Source organism: Macaca fascicularis, chromosome 6, assembly GCF_037993035.2.
Source record: "Macaca fascicularis isolate 582-1 chromosome 6, T2T-MFA8v1.1".
In the NCBI taxonomy this organism is placed as follows: domain Eukaryota; kingdom Metazoa; phylum Chordata; class Mammalia; order Primates; family Cercopithecidae; genus Macaca; species Macaca fascicularis.
In genome coordinates this window covers 167,090,391-167,106,288 of record NC_088380.1, presented here as the reverse complement: position 1 = coordinate 167,106,288, position 15,898 = coordinate 167,090,391, and the positions used below count along the sequence as shown (strand labels likewise).

The following is a 15,898-nucleotide window of genomic DNA, read 5'->3' as shown; positions in this document are numbered from 1 at the left end:
GAGAAAGAGAGAAAGAAAGAGAGAAAGAGAGAAAGGGAGAGAGAGAGAGAAAGAGAGAGAGAGAAAGAAAGAGAGAGAGAGAAAGAAAAAGAAAGAAAAAAAGAAAGAAAGAAAGAAAGAAAGAAAGAAAGAAAGAAAGAAAGAAAGAAAGAAAGAAAGAAAGAAAGAAAGAGAAAGAAAGAAAGAAAGAGAAAAGAAAGAAAGAAAGGAGAGAGATCCCAGCAAGGATGGGAGCTTGGCCCCAAGTGGTTGCAGGAAAGAGGTAAGAAATGATATAATTTTGGTCATCTTTGGAGATAGAGCCACCAGGTTTCACTGAGGATTTGGATGTGGGCTGTGATGGAAAGTGAAGGGTCAACACTGGCATAAAGGTTTTGGCCTGAGCAACTTTCAGGCTGGAATTGCCTTTGCCGGGATGGGAAACACTGCTCCTGGGAGGAGTGGAGGAACAGGCTCTGTGGATGGGAGCAGGAGGTGAGTAAACAGAGTTTGTTTTGAGAAATGTTGTGTCAGAGATGTCTATAAAACATCTGTGTAAGTTTCCTAGAGCTGCCATAACAGATTACCACAAACTGTAGCTTAAAACAACAGAAATGGATTCTTGCACAGTTCTGGAAACCAGAGTCTGACATCTACATGTCAGCAGCAGGGCCGTGCTTACTCTCAAGGGTCTAGGATGGACTCTGTTCCTTGCCTCTTCCAGCTTTTGGTGGCCATCAGGGTTCCTTGACTTGTGGCTGCATTGCTGCAATCTCTGCCTCCTTGGTCACACAGCCTTCTCCTCTCCTGAGTGGTTCTCCTCCCTATGTGTCTTATAAGAACACTTCTATTTGATTTAGGGCCCCCCACTTAGAGATCTTCTCATCTCAAGATCCTTAATTACATCTGCAAAGACCCTTTTTCCAAATAAGGCCACATTCACAGGTTCCAGATGTTTGATGTGGACATGTTCTTTTGAGGACCGTCATCAACATCTAAGTTGAGATGGTAAATGGGTAGTTGAATGTGCAAGTCTGGAGTTCAGAGAAGAGGTCTGGACTGACGATATAAATTTAGAAGTCCTCAGTCTATAGATGGCTTTTAAGCCATGGTTCTAGAGAGACCACAAGGGGAAAGAATGCAGATAAAGAAGGGGAGAGTCTGAAGACTGAGCCCTGGGACACTCTGGTATTTGGAGTGTGGACGATGAGGAGGATCCAGCAAGGGAGACTGAAAAATAAGTGGTTTGCTACAGAGCTAGAAGAGAATCAAGAGACTGTGATGCTGGAAACCAAAGATACTATTAAAAAGAGCAAGGGGCTGGGTGTAGTGGCTCATGCCTGTAATTCTAGCACTTTGGGAAGCTGAAGCGGGAGGATCACTTGAAGCCTGGAATTTGAGACTGGCTTGGACAACAAAGCAAAACCTCGTTTCTAAAAAAAAAAAATAAAAAAAAAAAAATAATTAGACATGATGGCATTTGCCTATAGTCCAAGCTATCTGAGAGGCTGAGGCAGGAGGATCCCTTGAGCCCAGGGGTTCAAAGGCTGCAGTGAGCTATGATCATGCCACTGTACTCCAGCTTGGGCAACAGAGACCCCATCTCAAAAAAAAAAGAGAAAGCAAGAAAGAGGAAGTAATGATCAACCATATCAGATGATGCAGACTAAGTGTTGGCCATTGACTTTAGCAAGATGGAGATCAGAGGAGACTTTGAAAGAGCATTTTGGGTGGAGGAATGGAGGTGAAACATGCCCAGAGAAGGGTCAAGAGACAATATGAGGCTGTACTCTAGCAACTTTCTTGTGGATTCTTTGGGATTTTCTGTATATAAAAATATATAAATTCTATATATCTAGGTATATAAAAATATAGATTTATAGGCCGGGCATGGTGGCTTAAGCCTGTAATCCCAACACTTTGGGAGGCCGAGACGGGCGGATCATGAGGTTAGGAGATTGAGACCATCCTGGCTAACATGGTGAAACTCCGTCTCTACTAAAAAATACAAACAAGGCGAGGTGGCGGGCGCCTGTAGTCCCAGCTACTCGGGAGGCTGAGGCAGGAGAATGGCGTAAACCTGGGAGGTGGAGCTTGCAGTGAGCTGAGATCCGGCCACCGCACTCTAGCCTGGGCGACAGAGCGAGACTCTGTCTCAAAAAAGATAGATAGATAGATAGATAGATAGATAGATAGATAGATAGATAGATAGATATAAAAACTATATTGTCCATATTATACGTAAACAGATATATTAAAATGTAATTTTTCTATTAGATGGAGTCTCACTCTGTTGCCCAGGCTGGAGTGCGGTGGCATGATCTCAGCTCACTACAACCTCTGCCTGCCAGGTTCAAGTGATTCTCCTGCCTCAGCCTCCCCAGTAGCTGAGATTATAGGCGCATGCCACCACACCTGACTAATTGTCGTATTTTTAGTAGAAACGGAGTTTCATCATGTTGGCCAGGCTGGTCTCGAACTTCTGACCTCAAGTGATCCACCCACCTCAGCCTCCCAAAGTGCTGAGATTAGAGGCGTGAGCCACTGGGCCCGGCTAAAATGTATATTCTAGATATAAAATATTAGGACGCAGTGGTGATGGTTGCACAACAGTGTGAATGTAATTAATGTCACTGAATGGTACAGCAGCATTGCCTGGGCAGTGGTTGGAAAGGCTGACCATTAGCCCACACTTTCTTGTCATGGATTCGGAAGCCCAGGGAATGAGGTCCAGCCACCTGTTCTTAACAAACCCTCCAGGTGGTTCTGATGCCGGGTCTCATGTGAGAAGGCTGGCCAAAGGAATTGTGGGAGAAATGCTTGACAACAGCAGTGTGTGAAGTTCATGGATCTCGAGAGGCCAGTGTAGTGGTCCTGAGTATCAATTCTGGGGCTGAATTGCCAGTTCTAATTCCTCCACCCAGCTATGTGATCTTGAGCAAGTCTCTTAACCTTTCTGTGCTTCAGTTTTCTCATCTTGAAATGAGGATGGTAATAGTAGTATCTCATAAGGTTGTTGTGAGGATTAAGTGACTTACTACATGTCAAGCACCTATAATGGTACCTTGCCCATGGAAAGCACTATGAGAATAGCTATTGTGATTGATTTAAAGTGAGGCCACGAGCATGGATTTGATCATTTTATTGTGCCCTCTGGTTGTGGAGGTGCTGAGTAGGTGGAATGTTGCCTTTGATAAGGGCTGGGTTTTTGCGGTGTAAAAATTTTGAGTTGAGAGTAGGCAGCCTAGTGGAGCATGTGTACAACCAAAGGATTTAATGGTGAGCCATGGAATCTGCACTGTGTATAGCATAGGCATGACAGCGGTGGGCGAGGCAGTGAAAAGGCGGAGGGATCAATGGCTGGAGGACCCAATGGAGTAGGGTGGTTGCTGAAGTCGGAGTGCCTGAGGGGTGAGCTGGCAAGACAGGCTTGTTGGTCACAGCATGCGATTCCTGAAATGGATGATTTGCAATTATTAGTAACAACAGAGTTTGGGTTTTGGCCACAGAGCAAGTGGCTGAGTCAGGGTGGAGAATAAGATTGTTGGAGAGGACTTCAAGGAACTGAAAAACCTGGGTCTTGGATGAATCATCGACCAAGATACCAAAATCACCAAGAATTCTCATGAGGCAGTGTTGGAATTGCAACAGCAAGGCACCGACTCAGCTCTTCCAGGAGTGAGGGGAAAACCCTGGGGGTCCACAGGAGACAGGGGCAAGATGGACTGGTCTGATGATATGAATTTCTAAGCTAGGGGGTATAGAGAAGGGAAGGAGAGTGGCTTGGGTGTGGTGATGGGGAGCAGGGGTCACCATCTTCCGCTCAGGCCGCTTGGTACAAGGGGAGAGGGACAGAAAATGGCTCCACCTAAGGGGGTTATAGTGGAAGCTCGTTCTCAGAAGAGAACCAAGTTTTAGCTAGAGGGAAAATAGAAAGGGATTTTTTTTTTTTTTTTGACAAGGTCTCACTCTGTTACCCAGGCTGGAGTGCAGTGGCATGATCATGGGTGACTGCAGCCTTGACCTCCTTGGCTCAAATCATCCTCCTACCTCAGCCTTCTGAGTAGCTTGGACTACAGGTGCACACTGCCATGCCTGGCTACATTTTTTTAAAAAATGTGGGGCCAGGCGCAGTGGCTCACGCCTGTAGTCCCAGCACTTTGGGAGGCCAAGGTGGGTGGATCACAAGGTCAGGAGATCAAGACCATCCTGGCTATCCCAGTGAAACCCCGTCTCTACTAAAAAATACAAAAAAAATTAGCCGGGCATGGTGGTGGGCACCTGTAGTCCCAGCTACTCGGGAGGCTGAGGCAGAAGAATGGCATGAACCTGGGAGGCGGAGCTTGCAGTGAGCTGAGATGTAGTCCCAGCTACTCGGGAGGCTGAGGCAGGAGAATGGCATGAACCTGGGAGGCGGAGCTTGCAGTGAGCTGAGATCGTGGCACTGCACTCCAGCCTGGGCGATAGAGCAAGACTCTGTCTAAAAATAAAATAAAATTAAAATTAAAAAATTTTATAGAGACTGGGTAGTCATATGTTGGCCCAGCCAATCTCAAACTCCTGAGCTTAAGCAATCCTGCTGCTTTAGCTTTCCAAAGTGCTGGGATTACAGGTGTGAGCCACCATGCCCAGCGGAGGAAGAGAATCATTGATGAGACTGATAGTCTTAATTCACTGATCCACTTCTATGCCTGGCACTCAGCTGGGCACTGCGATGGAGAAGAAAAAAGTAAGGTATTTCTTCCATCATGGACTTAATGCTCCACGCAGGAGACAGAGAGTAAACAATATTTTAAAAGCCAAATATGTAATCTATTAGATAGTGTTAAGGACTAGGAGAAAAAAAGAAAGCAGAGAAGGCAGATGGAAGGATCAGTAGCTGAAACTATAATAGGTGGCTGGGAAAAGCCCCCCTGATAAGATGACATGGAGTAAAAACTTGAAGGATATTGGAGAGCTGGCTGTATAGATATGTGGGGGTGGGAGGAACGGCAAGTGTGGAGACCCTGAGGTGGGAGCGTGCCCAGAATGTCTGAGGACAAGCAAGAGGCCAGCGTGGTGGGAGTAGGTGGACAGGGCGGGGAGTGTGGGAGAAGATGAGGTCAGACAGGGGAACAAAGATGTAGGCAGATCACATAGGGCCCTGTAGGTATAGGCCTTTACTCTGAGCGAGATGAAGAATCATTGAGGGGTTTTGGGCAAAGGAAGGATGCGAATTGCATTTTGATGGAGTCATTCTGGTTGGGCAAAGTGGGGGGCAAAGGCAGACGTAAGGAGACTGGTTAGGGAGCTTTTGCCATTATCCAGTGGAAAGTTGGTGGCAGATTGGACCAGGGAAGTCATGGGGCCTGGTTTTAAGACCGGATGGCCAGCGTGTCCTCAATAAAAGACAGCAGGCAGCATGTATGGGCACAGGAGGCAGAGATGTGGTGTGGGAACTTGTGGAAGTTCCTCTGATTTTTCCTATTTTCTTAGTGTATAAGGAAGCTAGCTGAATGTGAGGAGGGGTGAGGAAGTATTAGATGTGAGCAGGGAGAAGAGATGGCATGAAATATTCATCTTGGAGAGAGGGAGGGGAAACAGACTCTAGCAGTGGTATATACTGGGGTCCATGCATCAAACTCACCTAGAGGCTTGGTTAAAGTAGAGTGCTGGGCCCGCCCCCAGAGTATTTGATTGAGTACATCTGACATGGGGTCTGAGAATTTGCATTTCTAACAAGTTCCCAGATGATGCTGATGCCGCTGGTTCAGGGACCATCCTCAAGACCCATGAGACAAGAGAAATACAGAAGGCTTGCTCGGCCAAATAGAAAACCCATTTGTGCTTAATGATGGTGAATTCATTGGAAGGCCATCAGCATGGCTATGTTTCTGTCCCATCACGGTCAGTGCACAGGATCTGGTGCAGAACAGGCAGCTGGATTGAACCTGGGTTGAAGGTTGGCCGAGTGGATGCTGCAAGTTATGAGAAAGTCAAGAGGGTTATGGATAGATGCAAAGGATTGATTCCACTGATTGACTTTGGAATGGAATCTGGACAAGGCGAGAAGGGAGGAGGTGAGAGGAGGTGAGACAGCAGAGAGGAGATAAGATTCAGGGCTTCAAGGATAACTGGGGTCTGGGTCCTAATGAAGGTGAGCTGGAAAGATGGCAAGTGATAAGTGGTGAGTGGTCAAGGAGTTATTGGAGACTGTGACCGTGGATGGTGCGAGACCATCACAAGGAACGGCCGAGGTGAGGTGAAAGACAGGGATTAGAGGACAGATCAGAGTCTCAGAAGGTCCATCTATCTGTTTGGATATTGGAAACACTGAGAATTAAGACAGGAGCAGTGGGCCGGGCGCGGTGGCTCACGCCTGTAATCCCAGCACTTTGGGAGGCTAAGGCAGGCAGATTAGTTGAGGTCAGGAGTTCGAGATTTGCCTGGCCAACATGGTGAAACAGCACCTCTACTAAAAATCCAAAAATTAGCCAGGCATGGGAGCACATGCCTGTAATCTCAGCTACTTGGGAGGCTGAGGCGGGAGAACTGCTTGAACCCAGGAGGTGGAGGTTGCAGTGAACTGAGACTGTACCACTGCACTCCAGCCTGGGTGACAGAGGGAGACTCTATCTAAAACAAAACAAAACAAAACAAAACAAAACAAAAAACCAGGAGCAGTGTTAGAGAGTGACAGTGAGCCAGGAGCTAAAATCCTTAAGCAATGAGGGGTGACCTGGTAGCCAGGAGGTGCACTTTGAAGACATGAGGTTCAAAGCCTGAAGGTTTTACAGAAACAATGATGGAGAAGAGAGTGGCAGTGACAAGGGGGAGCAGAGAGGAGAGAGGAGCCCACGGCACCTTCAGGCCCATGGTTCGGAGGCAACAGGAAGTGAACACAGCTACCACTTAAGGCAGCTGAGCTCTCAAGGAGAGCCAGGGTCTGTTCCATCTGTGATTCTTGACCCAGCCACAAATTAGAAACACCCAGGAAATTTTGAGAACATGCCAGTACCTGGATGCCACAATCTGAAATTTTATTTAATTGGTCTGGTGAGGAGCGTGGGCTTCAGAATGTTTTTAAGTCCTTGAGGTGATATGAATGTGCAGCCTGGGAATGAGAGTAAGAAGATCAAAAGGACCCTGTGAGTCTGGACCAGGGTCCAGAACAGAGTGGCAGGTTTCAGGAGACAGGGTCAGAACTGGGGACAATGGCCAGGCGGGGCATGAGGGTTCAAGTCTGGAGGAGCAAGGGGAGACCTGAGCTTCTATGGTAACGGGATAGGAAGAAGGCTCAGGTGCCTCACTGTGGTCTCAAGGCAGATCATAGTGAAGAGGCTGTGTTGGAAAGAGGCAGGGGTGGGGGTCTCAGCAGGAGCACAGAGAGGGTGGTGGTCTCTCTCCATAACCACAGTGGTGTTGTGGAGGGCAGCGGAGGGGTGTCCTAACAACAATACCTATCTCAAAGAACGAAATGTCAACAAATTGAGTTTCAAAGATTTAATTGGCTTTTATTAGCAATTCATGAATTGGGCAGACCCTATCTGCAAAATAGAAAGGTGTTCCAATGAGCTGAGCAGAGGTGGTGGGCTTTATAGGCAGAAAAAGGCTGAAGAAAGCAGAAACAAGGATCGAAAAGCAGATGGGTCATTTCCATGTTACTTTCCTTAGAGGGTTAAAGCGGAGAAGACCTCCTTATCATACTGGCTCAGGTTGATGAGCCCCTCTGGGTTGGTTGCTGTGAATCTCTTGTTTTTCAAGAAACTCTCCTGTTTCTAAGTTTAGTTTGACTACATGGCACCTAGCATGAGGGAATCCATTTGGTTTGATCTGGACTAGCATAGGGGCTCAGTCCAAAACAATGTTTTTTTGTCTCGTAAATTGTTTTTAACACCTGGACTTCTGGGGCTGTGGCTTGATTCCTAGCTTCCTCTTCCCTTTACCTCCATGTCGGATTCCTCAGCCAAGGGGTGGATTCTAGTGAGGCAGGGGAGCCTAGTGGTAAGAGTACAGACTGTGGAATCAGATGATCTTGGTTCAAATCTCTGCCCCGGGCAACCTTGGATAAGTTACTCAATATTTCTGTGCATATACTAGGGCCTAGTGTGTTGCCATTATTCATTTTTTCTTTTCTTTTCTTTTTTTTTTTTTTTGAGACGGTCTTGCTCTGTCACCCAGGCTGGAGTGTAGTGGCATGCTCTCAGCTCACTGCAACCTCTACCTCCTGGATTCAAGCAAGTCTTCTCCCTCAGCCTCCCGAATAGTTGAGACTACAGGCACACACCACCACGCCTGGCTTTTTTTTTTTTTTGTATTTTTAGTAGAGACAGAGTTTCACCATATTGGCCAGGCTGGTCTTGAACTCCTGAGCTCAAACGATCTTACTGCCTTGACATCCCAAAGTGCTGGGATTACAGGCTTGAGCCACCATGCCCAGCCCACCATTATTATTTACAAAACATATCCCAAATCGTCTATTTCTCTTCATCCACATTATTCCAACACCAGTCCAAGCCACCAGCATCACTTGCCTGGAGTCGTGCAGTAGCTTCCTTAACGGGTGTCCTGTTTCTACTCCCTGTCTACTCTCACTCACTCTCACGCTGCAGCCCGGGTGATATTTTGAAACTGAAGATTAATCCCTGTTCCTCCTGTGTTTAAAATCTTCCCATGACTTCTCATCCATGGCATTTAGAATAAAGTCCCACATCAATATACCTGGGTTATAGCAAAGACCCTCACAATCTGGCCTTCCTCTTCACCTCACTTCCTCAGCCACTAAATTCCAGGTTCGCTGCCCTTTCTCTCATTTAACATGCCACGCACACTCCTGCTGTGAGCCTCTGCACCAGCTGCTCCCTCTGCAGAGTATTCGTCCTCTACCCGGGGCGTGGCTGGATTCCTCCTGTCACTCAGCTCTCAATGGAGGCCTTCCATGGCCCCACTTTGTTCACACCTGTTTTCATTCTCTGCATGGCACTTACTACTCTTTTGTATTTTCTTGTTTTTGTTTGTTTACGATTTGTTCTACTTTGGATTTCCTCGGAAGCAGAGACTGAAACAAAGGTTTGGATGCAGATAGTTTATCTGGATAATGTTGCCAGAAAGCAGGGAAGGTGAGACAGGAAAAGTGCAAAGTCAATGTGAGGGTGTTACTAGCCTCTCTCCTTACTCTGGAGCTTTATCCTGCCAGGACCTCTGACGAGGGTCATACAGAATGCCGCCCAGAGTTGTTCTTCTGAAGAACAGGGGCCATATCCTCTATTGCGGACTCCCGGTCCACCTTGTTGGGGGTTGCCTCTGGGCATTAATTCCTCCCTTCTAGGTTGTGCTTGCCTGACAGCCAAACTGGTTCCAGCTACGTTGCTGCACTGGAGAAGGCTTTGGCAGCCAGAGAAGAGTCAGAACTTTCACCCCCTACTGTGGCTGAACTCAGCGGTGGCCCAAATGACTCAACAACATGCACCAGTGGTATCTGCTGCCTGCTCCATTTCCCTCAACCACTTCCTAAGTTAAGCTCTTCCTAAGTGGAAATGTGGCCGTTTCTGCTCACTGTTGTATCCCAAGAGCCTAGCACAGTGCCTGACTCAAAGTAGCTGTCACTAAATATTAGTTGAATGGACTCCTTTCATCAATCCAAGGGTAGGCACTGCTGTTATCCTCATTTTCAGATGAGGAAACAAAGACTCACCCTGCTCACATAGGTGGCACCGCTGGAATATGAGTCCAGGCAATCTGACTTTAGACTTCGAGCTTTTTGTTTGTTTGTTTGTTAAAATACAAACAATCCCATAGCATGTATTGCCATCTTGTAATACCATAAGAGTAATGAAAACAATACGAATAAATGTTCATATTGGACAAAGGATATCTAAAAGCAAACTGTATCCATTTCAACAATTTCTTACTTCATTGGTCATTTCTAGTTGGAGAAACTTTGTAGCAGAGTAATATTATGTCCTTTTAGCATGATCCGACCCACTTGCATTCTTGACTTTGTTTTAGAATAAATCTCTTCTGCATTATCTAATACAAGTTTCACATACTCATCAAAACTAATGATACAGCCTTCTATCCGCGTATTCACTTGCTCATAGAGCCACACCTGAATCCGCGATCTGTTTTGTGAGTATCTGAAGATGAGATTGACGGCTACACCATAGCCTTCTGCACTTTCTGGCCCTGGCTGCGGTATGCCATGGTGGAATTCCACAAAGAGCACACCTACACACTGATTTCAAGCTTTTAACTCTAAGAACCTACTTTATCAGTAGCTATAGTTACTGAGGACTGTTATTAGAGTTGATCATTTAATTTATATTGGCAGTGTAATGGTTTTGAATATTTATTTTAGAGATTGCCTTGCCTATGTGACATAATGGCTTTTTATTTATTTATTTATTTATTTATTTTTTTTTTTTTTTTTTGGTGACAGAGTCTAGCTCTGTCGCCCAGGTTAGAATGCAGTGGGGCAATCTCGGCTCACTGCAACCTTCACCTCCTGGATTCAAGTGATTCTTCTGCCTCAGCCACCCAAGTAGCTAGAGTTACAGACGCGTGCCACCATGCCTGGCTGATTTTTGTATTTTTAGTAGAGACAGGGTTTCACCATGTTGGCCAGGCTAATCTCAAACTCCTGACCTCAGATGATCCACCTGCCTCAGCCTCCTAAAGTGTTTGGATTGCAGGCATGGGCCCCCACACCACACCTGGCATAATGGCTTTCATACTGTGTTAGGATATGATCAAGAGGATTAAGAAGAATGAAAGACTAATGTTTTAAAGGCCTTAGGAGACAGGATAAATACTTGCAACTGGCCAGGTCTGATAGAGAATAGGAAGAGGTCCTGGGGCACGTGCATGCTCCACAGTTGGTGCCTTATAGCAGGAGTTGGCAAACTTTTTTGTAAAGGGCTGGATAGTAAATAGGCTTTCTAGGCCATAGAGTCTCTGTCTCAACTACTCACCCCTGCCACAGTAAAAGGAAAGCATCCACTGTGAATATATAAACGGGTGGGGCTGTGTTCCAATCAAACTTTATTTCTAAAAACAGAGGCCAGGTCAGATTTGGCCCACAGGCTGTGGCTTGCTGACCTGTCTTTGAGGATGTAAGCTAGATCTTCTGACCTTTCAAGAGAAGATGAAAATCGGGATTTTTATGTGAAAAAATTTCCCAATTCTGAAAATACAGTATGGGCTGCCAGTCTGCTTGCTTATATTGCCTGAAATATGTGTATGCTTTTGTTCAGTAAATAGGACATAAATGTCAACAACCATAATACCCATGGCATGTGGAAAATACTGTAATTCAAAAGAGTGACAAATTCCCCTGGAACGGGCAATAATCACTAATGGCTTAATGCAGGAGATGGTGCTTAGCTGGGATTTAAAAGTTAGGCAAAGTTTTTCCATACAAAATTTACGATGTGGTAACATTCCCAGCAAAAGCAATAGTATGAGCAAAAATATCTGAGGAACCACAAATACTCATTTTGACAGGGAGCAGCAGGCAGTAAGACTGGGCAAGCAGGAAGGGAGACCAATGACTGCTGAGGGGGCTGGAGTCTGGTTTATGGACTGCTCAAAACTGCACTGTAGGGAAGCTGGCATTAGCAATGCCCATTAACAACTGGGCATAGAGCAATCAAAAACAGGGAGACTAGTTAACAGACTGTTGTACTAGGCAGTAACTATTTCTTGAAATGAGCTCTTAACTCAGAGCCAACATGCCCACTAGCTGAAAAACTAAAATCATAGGATGCCAGAGCTAGGAGGAAGCTCAGAGGTCTGACCACCTCTGCCGCCATTGACAGATGGGGAGGCTGTGACCTGGGAGATGTCACTTGCCCACGGCCACAGAGCAAGCTAGGGCAGAGGCAGGCCTGGAACCCGGTTACCATGAGCACACACACCAAGTGCCTTGGAAGCATATACTCTTGCAAAGGGAGAAAAGGTCTGTCTGCGTGTATTCTATAGTGTAGGTCGTAAAAGCCCAACACAAAATGTAAAGACAGCAGTAAAAACGTGTGTAACAAATTCAACAGACCAAGGATCATTCGTTTTAATGCATAACTAATTCTTCCTTTAGCAAAACTCTAAAACACCAACAGAAAGATTGGTAAAGGACAGTTTGTAGAAGAAGAAATACATATGACAGATATTCACATTCAGAAAACACCAGTCTTACTGGAGAGCAAAGAAATGTGAACTACAATGATATATTCAATTTCATAATCAATTTGAGGAAACACTGATTCTAAATATATATTTATTATAGATAGATAGATAGACAGTTTTTGGTGTGTGTTTTCTTGTTTTTGTTCTTTGTTTTTGTTTTCTGGAGACCGAGTTTTGCTCTCGTTGCCCAGGTTGGAGTGCAATGGCACAATTTCAGCTCACTGCAACTTTCGCCTCCTGGGTTCAAGCAATTCTCCTGCTTCAGCCTCGTTAGTAGCAGGAATTATAGGCGCCTGCCACCACGCCTGGCTCATTTTTGTATTTTTAATAGAGACAAGGTTTCACCATGTTGGCCAGGCTGGTCTAGAACTCCTGACCTCAGGTGATCCGCCTGCCTCTACCTCCCAAAGTGCTGGGATTACAGGCGTGAGCCACCGCACCCAGCCAGATAGATAGATTTAGCAATGACTTAGTCTTGGTGAGAGTCCACTTTTTAACATTATTGATGGGGATGTGTTTTGGTATAGCCTTCTGGAGGTCAATTCATAATCTATTTCGGAAATCTTAAAACTATTCACACACTTTGTATAAGTCAAGGTTTTCTAGAGAACCAGAACCAATAGAAGACGAATTGATTGATTGGTTATAAGGAATTGATTAATATGTTCATGGAGGCTGACAGGTCCCAAGATCTGTAGTTGGCAAGCTGGACACCCATGAGGTCTGAGGGTGTAGCTCCAGCCCAAGCCCACAGGCCTGAGTACCAGAAGAATCTTGGGGACAGTGCCCGTCGGAATGCTGGTGAGCTTGAAACCCAGGGACAGCCAATGTTTCAATCTGAGTCCTAAGGTGGGAAAAATCAATGTCCCAACTCAAAGACAGGCAGAAAAAGAAATTCTGTTTTACTCAACCTTTTTATTTTATTCAGGTCTTCAACTGACTGGGTGAGGCCCACCACACTGGGGAGGACAGTCAGCCTCCCTCAGGCCACTAATTCAAATATACTCTAGAAACCCCCACAGACATACCCAGATCAGTGTTTAACTAAATATGTGGGCACCCCCTGGCCCAGTCAAGTGGAGGCACAAAATTAACTGTCACAGCCTTCGTCACAACAATGTCGCTTCTAGGAGTGTATCCTCAGATGTTGGAGAAGCATAAAGAAAGGATGCTTTTAGGATTTTCATCTCAGTGTTGTTTATAATGCGCAGAGAAAAGCCAGAAACAACATGACTTGCCAATAAGCTCTTAGTCATATTTAAAATACCTAAAATGAAAGACTGGTTATATAAATGAATTGCCTATATGATAGAATATTATGTAGCTGGTAAAAATATTTTTTGAGCCTGCCATGGTGGCTTACACCCATAATTCCAGCTACTTGAGAGGCTGAGGTGGGAGGTTTGCTAGAGGCCAGGAGTTCGAGACCAGCCTGGGCAACATAGTGAGACCCTGCTTCTAAACAAACAAACAAACTTTTGAGGGACATTTTTTTTTTTTTTGAGATGGAGTCTCGCTCTGTCGCCCAGGCTGGAGTGCAGCGTCACGATCTCAGCTCACTGCAATCTCCGCCTCCCGGGTTCAAGCCATTCTCCTGCCTTAGCCTCCCGAGTAGCTGGGATGACAGGCACCTGCCACCACAGCCAGCTAATTTTTGTATGTTTTTAGTAAAGACAGGGTTTCACCATATTGGCCAGGCTGGTCTCAAGCTCCTGACCTTGTGATCCACCTGCCTCAGCCTCCCAAAGTGCTGGGATTACAGGCGTGAGCCACCGCAACCGACCTTGAGGGATGTTTTATTTTATTTTATTTTATTATTTTATTTTATTTTATTTTATTTGAGACAGAGTGTCGCTCTGTCTCCCAGGCTGGAGTGCAGTAGCGCAATCTCAGCTCACTGCAACCTCCCTCTGCCTGCCTGTTTCAAGCGAGTCCTCTGCCTCAGCCTCCCAAGTAGGTGGGACTACAGGCACGCTGCGCAACCACGCCTGGCTAATTTTTGTAGTTTTAGTAGAGATGGGGTTTCACCATATTGGCCAGGCTGGTCTCAAGCTCTTGACCTTGTGATCCACCTGACTCAGCCTCCCAAAGTGCTGGGATTACAGGGGTGAGCCACCGCGCCCAGCCAAGGGACATTTTTAAAGGTATCTCATGAAAAATGCTCATGAGATCATTTTGGGCTTAGAAGTTGCAGGCTAGGAAACTATGTATACATACAATAACAACTTAATGATTACACAGTAATTTTGGCTCACACTTATTCAACACCCTTTATATACCAGGCATCATATCATTTGACCTTCATATAACCCTATAAAGGCAGTACTATTATTATCCCCATTTTGGAAAGAAAGAATCTGGGGTTAACTAACTTGCTTGAGATCATTAACTAGAAAAAAATCAAAACCAACATTGAAGTCTGGGGCAGTCTTAGAGCCTTAGCTGTAACTACTCAGCTGGTGGCAGCAGGCTGGGTTGGGAAAAGAGGGAAGAGGGCTATATATCAACAATGTCCTGGGAGACGTGATTAAGTTCCACATCTCAGTAAATGGGAACTTCACCCTTTAGGTGCTCAGAGCTAAAACCTGGAGTCATCTGATTTCTTTCTCTTACACCACACATCTAGTCCATCAGCAGATCCTATAGGCTCCTATTTCTAACTATGCTCAGGATCTGGCCCCTCCTCACTCCCTTCACCTCTTCCCCCTACCCAAGCCAACCCCATCTCTCAGCCGGATTATTACAGTAGGCTCTGACCTGGTCTGCCTTCCCTCACCCCCACTGCCTATGTGCCTGGCCAAAGACCATTCCATCGATATCACAGTGGTTACCTGCTGGTAGGGGGCGGGGTGGGGGATGGTGTTGTTCAGAATCTTAATAACATACATATTTTTCGAGACGGAGTCTCACTCTGTCGCCCAGCCTGGAGTGCAGTGGCACCATCTCGGGTCCATGCCCGACTAATTTTTTTGTTGTATTTTTTTAGTGGAGACAGAGTTTCACCATGTAGGCAAGGCTGGTCTCGAACTCCTGATCCACCCACCTCATCCTCCCAAAGTGCTGGGATTACAGGCATGAGCCACCGTGCCCGGCCAGGATCTTAATAATATTTTAATCATGCTTTAATAGTGGTACAAGGAGAATGATACTTGTGTAACCAATACATTTTTTCATAGATTTCCCAACCCTTCTCCACCTGCAGCCTGAGTCCCCTCAGCTGAGCGGCTGCTACCATAATCCTTGGCTCTCGGACTTTGGGTCTTTGCAGCCCTGGAAGTTATGGAAGCCCCGCATAGAAGGTAGCTATGTGGCATCCAGGTGGCCCCAGGAAAGCAGCGCCCTGCTGCTGGCAGTGAGGAATTTCTAGGCGCGAACTTCCCCCGGCAGGCTTGTCTGGTCACCTTTCGCTGTACAGTCTCAGTCTCCTTCCTGTTTATTGTCTGTTGGAGAAGCGGGCTGTCAGGCTCAGGGGCTTTGAAGTTAATGGTGCCTTTTACTTCCTCCTCCTGGAGTCTGGAAAGCTCTTATCCTGTTATTCCCTGCAGAATCCCTGCAAGGCTGGAGGGCTCCTATCATGCACCTACGCCAGGGTTCCCAAGCCAGGGCTGATACGGTGTGTCGCCCATATGGCCAAAAAAAAAAAAAAAGAGAGAAAGAAGGAGGGGAGGGGAGGGGAGGGGAGGGGAGGGGAGGGGAGGGGAGGGGAGGGGGGGGAGGTGAGGGGAGGGGGGAGGTGAGGGGAGGGGGGAGGTGAGGGGAG

General features: G+C 46.3%; 2 protein-coding genes across 3 annotated transcripts in view; one reads left to right on the top strand and one right to left on the bottom strand.

The window, feature by feature from the left end:
• The window catches only part of C1QTNF2 (C1q and TNF related 2), a 57,712-nt gene that overhangs the window by 36,030 nt on the left and 5,784 nt on the right, over positions 1 to 15,898 (top strand). The window contains exon 3 of one of the 2 annotated variants that reach the window (XR_012414324.1): positions 15,684 to 15,751. Coding sequence is in view for 1 of the 2 variants with exons in the window: in XM_073994702.1 (XP_073850803.1) it covers positions 9,287 to 9,477 (191 nt within the window). In the remaining variant the exon portion in view is untranslated. Of the gene's footprint in view, positions 1 to 9,286; positions 9,478 to 15,683; positions 15,752 to 15,898 lie in introns of those variants that run through there. The other variant, XM_073994702.1, reaches the window with a different exon arrangement.
• LOC123574065 (small nuclear ribonucleoprotein E-like) lies at positions 8,892 to 10,161 on the bottom strand. Its single transcript, XM_045394482.3, is given in 2 exon segments — positions 8,892 to 10,110; positions 10,113 to 10,161. Coding segments are annotated over 2 exon segments (276 nt in total). The 3' UTR covers positions 8,892 to 9,883.